Genomic DNA, 12,336 nt, shown 5'->3' with positions numbered 1-12,336 from the left:
GTGGCTTAACAGCCCAATGGTCAAGAATAAAGGAGCTGTGTCAGTCAGTGAACAAAAGAGAAAACACGCTGGCCAGAGCTGAAGCCCGGGTCAGGCTCAGATAATCCAACGATCTGGCAGGGCCAAGCAGACTTCCGATATACAAACCTTGACTGATTTCAGTGGAGTCTAAGAATTATGTTGCTCCTCGGAGTAATCGATGAGTCGGAGAAGAAGATCGTCCAGGCAGTCCAGGATTGCAAACCTCCACCAACACAACCACGCCAGATCCGGGGCCAAAAACTCGTGAACACCCAAGGAGCGGTGGCCAGACCCAAAGGGGCAACACCACATGCTTATAGACAGTCCGTCATGTGACTAGATGACTCAGATTTCCTGCCCTCTATATTTAATAATCCAGATAAAAAGGGCACCATTTCTCATATATATACCTGCCTGCTAGCACATATCCGAGCTCCAGACCTTCTGCCCTGTAGGGAGAAGTGGGAATTAGATGTTGGTCCTATCGATGGGGATAGATGGGAACAGATCTTGCATCAAGGGACTCTGATTTACTCTTGATCTACTCTAGAAGTGCCCCAAACTGGTACGATATTGGCATGAGATTGTTGCGACTATTAAAGTGGTTGTAAACCCCACTTTGAACTACAGGTAAGCCTAGATTAAGGCTTACCTGTAGGTCCAAGAAATATCTCCTAAACTTATATGGTTTAGGAGATATTTGCCTGAAAACAGGCACCGCTGTCTACGGCGCATGCGCTGTAGACTGCGGCTCGCAGGCGCACTGAGCGCGGCATTTTCAACGGCAGAGCTGCTGCGCGTGTTAGCTCCTGTGCGCATGCGCGGGAGTGACGTCATCGCGGCTTCGCCGAATGACAGCGGCGGAGCTGCAAGACCCCACCAAGAAGATGGATGCGGCAGACTACAGGGGACAGCGGTGACTTCGCTGGCTCCTGTGTCAGGTAAGTGACACATAATGGACTACCATGCGATGCATAGTAGTCCATTATGCTTTGCCTTTGCAGGGAATAAACTTATCAGGGTTTACTTCCTCTTTAATAACATTTATCAATTGCAGTTACCGGTAGACCCAGTTACTTGCCTGCTAGGGGGCCTGGAGGAGGAACTATACCCCCTTCTACATATATAGCTTTAACTAGACTGTTCTACCCAGCTAGAAAATTGAGCACACGGTATTGGTTCTCCCCCTTGCCCCCAAATCCACTCAATGGATACAAGAGGTGAATACAATACTTTTTAGAGAGAGAAAATTGCATATCCGCACAGAAATGTGTCGGAAAAATTTACCAGAATCTGGCATGAATGGTTGAAGAACCCAGGAGTGACTCCTCGTCAACATGTTCTTACCAGACTGCTTTAGAGCTAGGCTAGAAATGGGCATGCTATTGGTTACAGTTTGAATGGCCTGCATAGGATTGGGGATTTTGAACTAGTATGCAACGGATACTGTATGGAGATTCCCCTTGTTTGTTCAAGATGATGATTTTTCTTCTTCTCTATCAAAATGATAAACATGCCCCAAGGAGTGTACTATTTTAGGTTTTCTATATGTTCTTTAGTAACAAGTTAGGCAATATGTTTGATACTAGACTTATTGTGCAGGCTGTATACTTTAATTTATAACTTTGCACAGTACCTTTATTATGCAACGTTTATGTCATTTTTATGCTCTTTATTCTAGAGCCTATTTTCTTTGATTGTCTGTACCTTTCTAAATTTTCTGCGCAATAAATTTATTTTTATATCGGAAAAAATAGGATTTTTGTACTCACCCTAAAATCCTTTTGTCTGAAGTTCACTGACACAGCTCCAGTAATCTTGACCGTAGGTTATTACACCACCTTCAGGAGAGGACTAGGCAGAACATGTAATACATGTGAAAAAAACAGAACTTTACAGTTCCGCCCAGGGGGCGGTCCCTCTGGTAATAACCCCTCAGCCTGCTTCCTGCAGCTCAGTACGTAAACAAGCAATACAAAGTAAAACAATAGGAGGGGAGGGTGCTGTGTCAGTCAGTGAATATCAGAGAAAAGGATTTTACGGTGAGGGAGTACAAAAATCCAATTTTCTCTCCTTCACTGACCGTAGGGACATCCCCAAGCAGTATCATAACGAGGGGTGGGAACAGCAACATAACTTCACCCACAACCAGCAGTGCTCCCTAACAGGGGAGTCACCATCTCACTAGCCGCATCAGAACTTGCGGTCAACAAACACAAACAGTGCATTGATACTCAAAAATAACTTATTTTAAAACAGAAGAAAGAGTGCAGAATTGCAACATTACACGGCCACCTGCAAAACTTTGAGGCCAAAACAGGCATCAGATGATGCGCTTGCATCCACTTTGTAGAATTTTGTAAAAGTGTTAACGGGCGACCAAGTCGCCGCCTTACACACATTCGAGCGACTGACGCTTGATGTCGGAAAGCCCAAGAGGTCCCAATTGCCCTGGTCGAATGGATCATGACAGGAAAGGGGGGCACCTGCCCCTTCAAGGTGTAAGCCTGGTCCACAATCTGTCTGATCCACCTGGAAATGGTGGCAGACGAGACCGCCATCCCTTTATTCAGACCAGCTACCGAAACAAACAGTCTGACTTCCGAAAGGGAACCGTGGCAGACAAATATACCCTTAGAGCCCAGACCACGACCAGGGAATGAAGGGCCACCTCTTTAGGATGTGTCGGTTTAGGACACAGATGGCAACACAAAGTCTTTGATGTGAAAAGCCAAAACCAACTTCGGTAGAAAAGAAGGTTGAGGACGCAACACCATCTTATCCTTGTGGATAACAAGATAGGGCAACTTGCAAGACAAGGCTGCCAGTTCTGAAACCCTCCTGGCCGATGTAATGGCCACTAGGAAGACCACTTTCTGAGAGAGAGTCAACAAGGGAATTTCCCTGATGTTCTCAAAAGGCGGTTTCTGAAGCGCCGATAGCACCAGGTTCAGATCCCATGGGGGCAAGGGTGGAAGCACCGGAGGGACTACATGCTGGACCCCTTGTACAAAAGTGCTCACTAGAGAGTGAGACGCCAAAAAACAGCCACAACCTACATCTGTCCCTTAATGGTGCTTAAAGCCAGTTTCTGGTCTACTCCTCGCTGTAGAATCCTGGAAACGGAATAGGTTCACGGACGCCACCCCATCTCCTCACACATGGAGATATAAGCCTTCCATGTATGATGATAAATCTTTCCGAGAAGATTTCCATGCACTCAACATAGTTGAAATCAGAGTCCGACAGGCTCCGGTTCCTTAGCACCTGGCTCTCAACAGCCATGCCGTTAAAATCAGCGATAGTAAAGCAGGATGGAGAATCGGACCGAGGCAGGTGGCCTTCTCGCATCGGTAGTCGAAAGGGAGTGTCCGCAACCAGGCATACTAGGTCGGCGTACCAATCTGGGGCAATCTAGGGACGTCGAGGTCCAATCTGGGGCAATCAGTATCGTTGGAATGCCATCGCCCTCCACTCTGGTGAGCAGACGTTGTAACAGTTTTAGCAGAGGAAAAGCGTAGATCAGTCAGTACTGATCCCATGGAGCCACCAACATGTCTGAAGCGTCCACCCAAGGATCTCTTGTCCTGGATACGAATCTCTGCACCTCGAGTTGGGAGGCCAGGAGATCCATGTTTGGTGTGCCCCACCGCAGGCACAGCAGCCTGAACACCTTTGGATGCAACGTCCATTCTCCTGGGTCCAGCATCTGGCGACTCAGTCTGCCTGCCAGTTTTCTACTCCCGCAATGTAAATGGCCGACAGGGCTGGTACATGTCGTTTTGTCCACTGAAGGATGTGAGCGACCTCCAATGCTGCAGCCGAGCTTCTTGTTCCTCCTTGATGGTAAGCATATGCGACCGCTGTGGCATTGTCTGACTGGATCCTGATCGGACGCCATCTTAGTCTCATCGACCATGTGGAGAGGCATAGCCTGAACGCTCAGAGCTCGAACACATTGATCAGCAACTTGGATTCCTCCCCCGACCAGAGGCCCTGGGTCAACTGTACTCCCAGTACTCCACCCCAGCCGGTCAGGCTGGCGTCCGTTGTGATCACTGTCCAATGCAGAGAAAGGAACAACTTCCTGGACCAAAGTGCCGGGGACCTCAGCCACCAGAGCAGGGAGTCCCTGACTGACTCACCTGAATCTGTCGATCCAGGGAAAACAGAATTTGTCCCATTTTGTCAATTTCTCCCTCTGCAAGACTGTGAAACTGGGTGTATGGTACCGGCTCGAAGGAGGCCACCATGAGACCCAGGACCCGGTTCATCAATAGCTTTACCGCGGCTCAGAGTCTGCAGTTTGTCTGAAGGGAGAAACACTCTTGCTTCCACGGAGTCCAGCTGTAAGGCTAGGTACTCCAGGCACTGAGTCAGTATAAAACACAGACTTTTTGTGATTCAACAGCCACACAAATTCTTGCAGAGTTTGCATGATGATTGCCACATCCTCCTTTAATTCTGAGGCGGAAGCTGCTCTCAGGCGGAGACCGTCTAGGTAACACATGATTGCGATCCCGCGTTGTCGCAAAAAACGCCAAAATTGTAGCCTTGGTAAAGACTCAGGGTGCTAAAGCCAAGCCAAAAGGGAGAGCAACAAACTGGTAGTGGGCTTCTCCTACTGCAAATCGTAGAAACCTCTGATGCCTGAGGTATATGGGTATGTGCAGGTACACATCCTGGATGTCCAAAGATGCCAGGGAGTCCCCTTGATGGAGTGCAGCGACTACTGGGCCTAATCGATAACATTCTGAACCTCTGTACTTTTACAGGGCAATTGGGAGCTTTCAGGTCCAAGATTCGAAGCACCCCTTCATTTTTGGGGACTACAGATTGGAGTAGAAGCCCTGAAACCTTTCCGATTCCGGAACAGGCACTATCACCCCGCGGCTTAGCAGGTCCCTTGCTGCTCCCAATAGGGCCTCCCGGCAAGCCGGGAGTAAGTGTATACTGGAGGGGAAGAATCTGTTTGGTGGCCAAGAGAGGAACTCTATCTTGTAGCCCGATGAAATCAGTTCGCAGACCCATTGGTTGGACAGCCGAGAGGCACACCGGGCTGCAAACTCCCAAAGTGGACCCCCCACCCGAGTGACGGGCGGGGGCAAACCTTCATGCGGTAGCACCTTTGTTCGCAGGCTTGTTAGGCTTGTGGTTCCAGGTACTTTTTGTCTTGCGTGGATCCCGACAGGGAATCATCCTCACAAGTCCTGGTCAGCTTCATCTGATCTATCAGAGCAGGGGCCGCCAGTCACTGAAAAAATAGGGACAGGGAGAGAAGAGAGAGGAGAGGGACACCCCAAATCGACCTCCCAGGGAATGCCAAGCTGCTCAATCCCGCCGAGGCAGGAAAAGCTGTACTTACCATCCAGACGAGTTGGGGGCATCCCATCACAGATCCACTCTCCAAGCAGTACGGGGTAGCTGCTGGCAAAGGCAAACTGTGACAAAGACATTGGTAGTCTGGTCATGTGTGTGCCCCGGAGCGCTGCGCTCACCGGCCTCCCCTGGAGCCTGAGGGGCATGTCGTGGCCGACCCAGCTCGTAGCTGACCCAGCTCGTAGCTAGGGTCTGCACACGCTCGATGGCCAGGCTGGGCAGACTACAAGGATCTAGATTATCCAGCCTGTCACCCAGCCGGCTGTTGATAGCAGATCACAGGATCTTAAAATCGTGCGCAAAAGGCAAACATTCAGAAAAAAATCCCAGGGCCGATGGTCCCGCAGGGAGCCTAGGTCCTTCTTCACTAAGCAGAAAAAAAACTGAGCCGCAGGAAGCAGGCTGAGGGGTTATTACCAGAAGGACCACCCCCCTGGACAGAACTGTAAAGTTCTGCTGTTTTCACATGTATTACATGTTCTGCCTAGTCCTCTCCTGAAGATGACGTAATAACCTACGGTCAAGATTACTGGAGCTGTGTCAGTCAGTGAACAAACGAGAAATAAGTGTTACTAAACCCAGGACCCGGCATTCACTATATCTGGTCTCCCACATTACATAGAAATGCACAACAATTGCTAAACACCTTTCCTCATCAGCAGTATATAGCAGTCTTGTAACTTCCATCAGTGTCCAGCCAAGCACTGGCTAAAGCTTGTAGGAGTTTTCTGACTGCCCTAAAAAGCCCCATGCACACTAAAAGATTTTCTGCCGATTTTTGTCTTCAGAATTAGCAAAACCATGTAGTGCAAGGGCCTGCCTGATTGCATACAAATTGAAAAGGTTTGACCTCATATTATATGGTTTTGCTAAATCTAAAGGAAAAAAACAGCAGAAAATCCGATAGTGTGTATGGGGCTTAAGACTGCAAGAAACCTGACCCATTTGGACAGGGCTGATTGGCCTCGTGCTGATCACATGCACCTTCCAAAGAAAAAAAGAAAACCTCTCTAACAATACACACCAAACTGAGCATGTGCAGGCTGACTACATAGACAGTGGAAGGAGGGGAGTATCCGAGAAGACAGGATCAAACAGCCGTTTTACACAATGCAGAGGATTAACCCCTTGGGTTCCACAATGGGTATGACACGCATGCTTTACTGCATATACAGACTGATTTTACTGTTGTGGGTTTAGTAACACTTTAAAGAGGTAGCAATTCGTACTATCAAAAGCACTTAAAGCCCAACTACAGATTTACTATGACTTTAGTTTGTTTGGGCCAAGCTGGTATTTCCTTTTGTAACAGATGCACGTGCTGGTAACACTGCGTGATCTATCTGTAGCATCAGCTACATAAAGTATTATAGGGTTGTGCTTTGGCAGCAGGAAAAAAAAAAAAAAAACTTGGAGTCAGGCAGAGCACTGCTCAGCCATTTACAATTAGCCTTGTATTTTAGCAGTACAAGGGTTCCTCTGATTGGCAAAGAGGTAAAGATGGTGACATCCTCTCTCCTCTCCACCCCAGACAATAGGGGAAGCCTTGTATTAAATTTATAAAATACAAGGTTTTCTATGAGAATGGTTTAGCAGCACTTGGCTGGACTCAATTTTGTTTCAGGCATGGGAAATCCCTGTCCAACTGCCAGAAAACTATACTGCATTAACTGAAGCTACATGCAGTTTAACCAATGCTACTAGCAGGTGTATTGGTTAGCTAAGGAAACTGTTCATTTGAGCTAGCTTGGCCCAAAAGGAACCATTTAAAGTAATAGTAAACCTAGGAGTTAAAGCTTTACCTGAAAACCCATAACCTCAGCAACCCAAGACCATTACATGTATGAGCTAAAACTGGCAGCCCTCCAGCTGTTGAGAAACTACAAGTCCCATGAGACATTGCAAGGCTGATGGTTACTGACATGACACCCACAGGCAGAGGCAGATGGGACATGTAGTTTCGCAACAGCTGTAGGGCCACAACTTTGAGATTCCTTCAGGCCCCAGTAAATGGCTGTAACATAGAACTAAGAAAAAAATGCTCCCTGATCCCCTCTGACTGAAGAACCCAGAAGCGACAAAAACAAAAAAAAAAAAAAAAAAAAAAAAAAAACACGACACTTCTGGGTTTAGACTTGTCATTTCCCAGATACTACAGCTGGAGTAGCAGCGAATAAAGTACAATCTGTGCTTGAATATCTGCAGTGGGGCAGGGGAGACATTAGGGGCGTAATAAAAATAAAACCTGTAAAAGAACCCCCAAAAGCAAACGCACAGCATAGGGCATGCGTGTAAAAATAACATTTGCAATACATGTGAAGTGTTACAAACATTGGATTGAGAGCAATTCTAGGGCCATAACTCAAATCTAAACTGATAATTTTAAGTGTCGCCTATGGAGAATTTTGGGAACCATAGTTTCACAGGTGCACACAATTTTAAGGCTTGACATGTTTAGTATCTATTTTTTTTTTTAGTTTGCAACCCTATAATTTACCAAAAATTTGATATTGATTTTTCCTGAAAAATATGTGTTTGATAACAGCAGTTGCTTTTTTTGTGATTAGCCTTCATACATTCAGTGGAACCATAGAGAACCAACATAGTCACCCTCCAATAGAAACACAGCCAGTCTTGCTCGGTCCTGAGATGGACTAGGTACTATGAAATGTTTAGTGTGCATAGAGGAATGCACGACTGCAGATAATGCATACATCAAGTCCAACCTATGTGTGTGATTATGTGTCAGTATTACATTGTATATCCCTGTATGTTGTGGTCGTTCAGGTGCAGCAGAGGAGCGGGGGCTCACAGAGGATGTTACTGTGTTCTTCTGCCTCCTTACAAAAAACGAAAAAGTTAGAGGGGTTTTTAAACTAGGTGACGGGAGGGGGTCAGAGGTAGAGATAGTCAGCAATGAACATATTCCAGAGGGCAGTTTTGGGACATCAGTGGTAGGTTTACTAAAGAACATAAACCCAAGTATAGTAACAAATCCTATTGGCAATCTCAGAACACCCAATAAGAGGACAGTATGCGACCAGTCCAAACCATGTGGCATGTTCACCAATGCCAGTAGCCTGACAGACAAGATGGGTGAATTGGAGATACTGTTGAACGAGGAGGATATCGATTTTGTGGGAATTTCACAGACCTGGTTCAACAGCTCTCATGATTGGCTGGCAACCATTCAAAAGGTATTCCCTTTATCGCATGGATAGAGGGGGTAAAAGAAGGGGGAGGGGTATGCCTATATATCAAAAATAATGTACAAATGAATGAGAGAGATGACCTCAATAAGGGAGCTAGGGAGGAGGTGGAATCCTTATGGGTAGAGCTCCAAAAGGGATGAAGCTAAGGGGAAAATAATACTGGGGGTATGCTATAAGCCCCCTAACCTGAGGAAGGAGGAGGAGACGGACCTCTTATCACAATTTGGATTAACAGCAAGGTTGAGAGGTGTTCTCATAATGGGATATTTATATTATCCAGACTGGGCGGAGGGAACCACAAATTCGTCCAAGGCTCGCCAGTTCCTAAATGTCTTGCAGGACAATTTAAAGCGGGATTCCACCCTAAAGTGGAACCTCCGCTGATCGGATCCCCCCCCCCTCCGGTGTCACAATTGACACCTTTCAGGGGGGAGGGGGGTGGAGATACCTGTCAAAGACAGGTATTTACACCCACTTCTGGGCATAGACTCCCGTGGGAGTCTACGCCATTTCCTGCCCTGCCGCGCTGTCTGCTGGGACACACACGGGTCCCAGTGACAGCGCGGAGATTTCCTATTGCGCGGCGCGACTTGCGCATGCGCAGTAGGGAACTGGGAAGTGAAGCCGACTCGCTTCACTTCCCGATTCCCTCACCTAGAATGGTGGCGGCAGCAGCCGAGAGCCGAGCGATCGATCGGCCTCGGCATCGCTGGAACCCGGGACAGGCGAGTGTCCATTTATTAAAAGTCAGCAGCTGTAGTATTTATAGCTGCTGGCTTTTAATATTTTTTTTTTTTGGTGGAATCCCTCTTTAATGGCTCATATGGTAGACGCACCAACTAGAAACAAGGCGTTACTAGATCTGATTACCAACAATACAGACCTACAGGGCAATTTAGGAAACAGTGATCACAGGTGAATTGGCTTCAGTATAAATCTCACAAATAGGAAACAGGGGAACACAAAGACGCTGAATTTCAAAAAGAGCCAACTTTCCTAAACTACGAACCTTGCTAGAAGATATAAATTGGGATAAAATCTTAGAAACAAAAAAAAAAAAAAAACGGGAGGAGAGATGGGTTTGCATATTAAACAAGGGCATTGGCCAGTGCATTCCATCGGGAAATACATTTATAAGAGCGAACAAAAGTCCTGGATGACTTAACTCTAATGTAAAATGCATATAAAAGCAAAGGAGAAGGGGGAACACACACACACACACACACACACACACTATAAAAAAAGTGTTCTGGGAAGCCAAAGTCTATTTTATAGAAGCACCTCACCTCCAGCTCATCGCCATCTTTAGGCTTCTCATCAGCGGTCTGCTTTATAAAATCAGGAATAAGGATTTCTAATGTAGCCCGAGCTGAAACAAGATTACACAAAACTGTTAACAGAAATCTGTACTAAAGCATGAATTATGGACAATTTAGGAAATATTCAATGGACCTTACCAGCTTTATTCTTTGCCAGTTTTTTGCTGCTTGCTGTCCCACTACCATAGGTTACACCATCTATAATTACAGAGGCTCCAAAAGGCTCACTTGGGTTCTCTAGAATATTTTTTAAAAGCAAAAATTAAACACAAATCAACCACATACATATTTATAAAACCTTTACTAAAATAAAGTAAATAAAATTGCTAACCTCAGGGGGCTGATTGAAAATAAAGCTCTAAGGTGGAGTCCCTGCACTAAATCTGATTTTAGTACAGCGATCTTTCCTGCTGAGCTACTGCGTTCTGATACCAGAACACACCAGTCAGCGCTCTCAGCCATTGGCTGAGAGCACTGATCGGCCAGGCTGTTTTGGTCTGGTTTCTGGACATACAGGGTTTCTATTGAGCCGGCCGATGCCACCCCATATTCAACCAGTGTGTACAGCCACTTAGCATACAGATCAGCAAAGTCACAGAAAGGAATACCCCCATGAAATACTTTGGAATAATTCATGATGTTCTAAAGCAGGGATATGCAATTAGCGGACCTCCAGCTGTTGCAAAACTACAAGTCCCATCATGCCTCTACCTCTGGGTGTCATGCTTGTGGCTGTCAGTCTTGCTATACCTCATGGGAATTGTAGTTTTGCAACAGCCGGAGGTCTTCTAATTGCATATCACTGTTCTAAAGTGAAGCATCTTCTTACTGCCTTGACCCCTACGGACAGGGTTTTTACCCAAATGATCAGCGCAGTCATCGAATAAGAACAAAAAGAAAAAAAAAAACATTTTTTTTAAACAAACCTGCATGTAATGGCAAATATCTGAACCATTGTGCTTTGCGCCAAATGCTCTCTATGGCTATATAAAATCAAAACAGTCTTTAAAAAGGATTAGTATAGCCAAAGCTGGTTTGGCTGTATATCTCCTGTGGATCACAGGTGTGCAGTTTGTTCAGCACTCCTGCAACCCATTTTCAGCAGACAGCTGGCTGAAGTCTGATCTCAGTAAGCCGATGAGAGCCTCAACTGGCTGCTCCCGCCCCCTGCACAGGCCAGCACTCCAGAGCCCTGGGAGGGAGGGGAAGGGGGCAGAGCAGAGAGCTGCTGACAGTCACCAGGGCTCTGCTCGGGGAACTCCAAGCGATTGGTGGCATTAGATCGCCCTGTTCTCACTCTTAGAGGCGCCGGGGAACAGATGTAGCATCAGACCGATGCAAGTGCGATTCTTAAATAAAATTTGGAGAAAAAAAAACAGACCACATGAAAAAACTTAAGGCTCAATGAAAGAGGCTTAAAAGAGAAGTATGGTTTTTTTTTTTTTTTTTTTTAATAATCATACTTGTGCATCAGACCGATGATGCAGCTGTCCTGCAGCGTCTCTGCACTGAGAACCGAGCCACCGAACCGCTGATGGCCCTGAGCGGAAGAGATGCTGCCCATCAGTCAGAATCTCTCCTGTTCTGATCCTACAGTCTTATTGGAGTGCTGAACAGGGAGCGGCTGTCTCAGTGGCTTACTGATACTGCCATCAGTGAAAGCAGCTGGTGGGTCCAGACTTCAGATGCCTCGACTGATAGCAGTTACGTCAGCGGAGAGTGGACTTCAGACCGCTCTTTGCTGAAAACTAGTTACAGGAGTGCAAAATGAATTGTACTCCTGTGACCCTTAGGAGAAACCCAGCCTAAAAAGCTTAAGCTGGACATTTCCTTTAAACATTGTACACACGAGCCAAATGTCGGTACAACTGCTGGTTCAAAAAAAAAAAAAAATTAAAACAGCCGACATTCGCCCCATGTGCATGGAAGCCAGTTGTTTGGCCAGCTTCTGTCAGATGAGCATGCTGGAAAACCAGCAGCCGATCAGCTCCCAATCAGCAGTCTCAGCAAATGGCTGAGAGCGCTGACCAGAGTGTTCTAGCGGGGGGGCATCCCCTTGTAAGAATGCAATAGCTCAGCAGGGAAGATAGCTATACTAAAGTTGGATTGTTAGTACAGCTGCTCTGACCTGAGCTGTCGGGTTTTGTTCTTCCAACTCTGGGTTGGAAAAAAATAAATAAAACCTGATATAGTGTGTACTAGGCTCAAGTGAAGCCCTAAAAAAATTAAAATAAAGCCGTCAACACAAAAAAAGTAGAAAAACAAAGATATGCACAATTTAAGTGTGATGTTTACTTTAATAGAGCTCAAGCAAATCATATTTCATTACTACTGCCCATCAGTCTTGAGTAGGGAATGGTACTTTTGAAGAAAAAAAAAAAAAGTTTAAATGAAAAACCATTACA

The 12,336-nt window shown here is 46.2% G+C and overlaps 1 protein-coding gene across 1 annotated transcript in view; it reads right to left on the bottom strand.

Moving 5' to 3' along the window:
- The window catches only part of DGCR8 (DGCR8 microprocessor complex subunit), an 83,913-nt gene that overhangs the window by 20,327 nt on the left and 51,250 nt on the right, over positions 1 to 12,336 (bottom strand). Inside the window, exons 8-9 of the mRNA XM_077461705.1 lie at positions 10,070 to 10,168; positions 9,899 to 9,981 (exon numbers count right to left, since the gene is read on the bottom strand). Coding sequence (XP_077317831.1) covers positions 9,899 to 9,981; positions 10,070 to 10,168 — 182 coding nt within the window. The remainder of the gene's footprint in view (positions 1 to 9,898; positions 9,982 to 10,069; positions 10,169 to 12,336) is intronic.

Source organism: Lithobates pipiens, unplaced genomic scaffold (genome assembly GCF_037356315.1).
Source record: "Lithobates pipiens isolate NorthernLeopardFrog02 unplaced genomic scaffold, aLitPip1_a1.2 Scaffold_3, whole genome shotgun sequence".
NCBI classification, from domain to species: Eukaryota; Metazoa; Chordata; class Amphibia; order Anura; family Ranidae; genus Lithobates; species Lithobates pipiens.
This window is presented reverse-complemented; position numbering and strand designations above follow the sequence as displayed.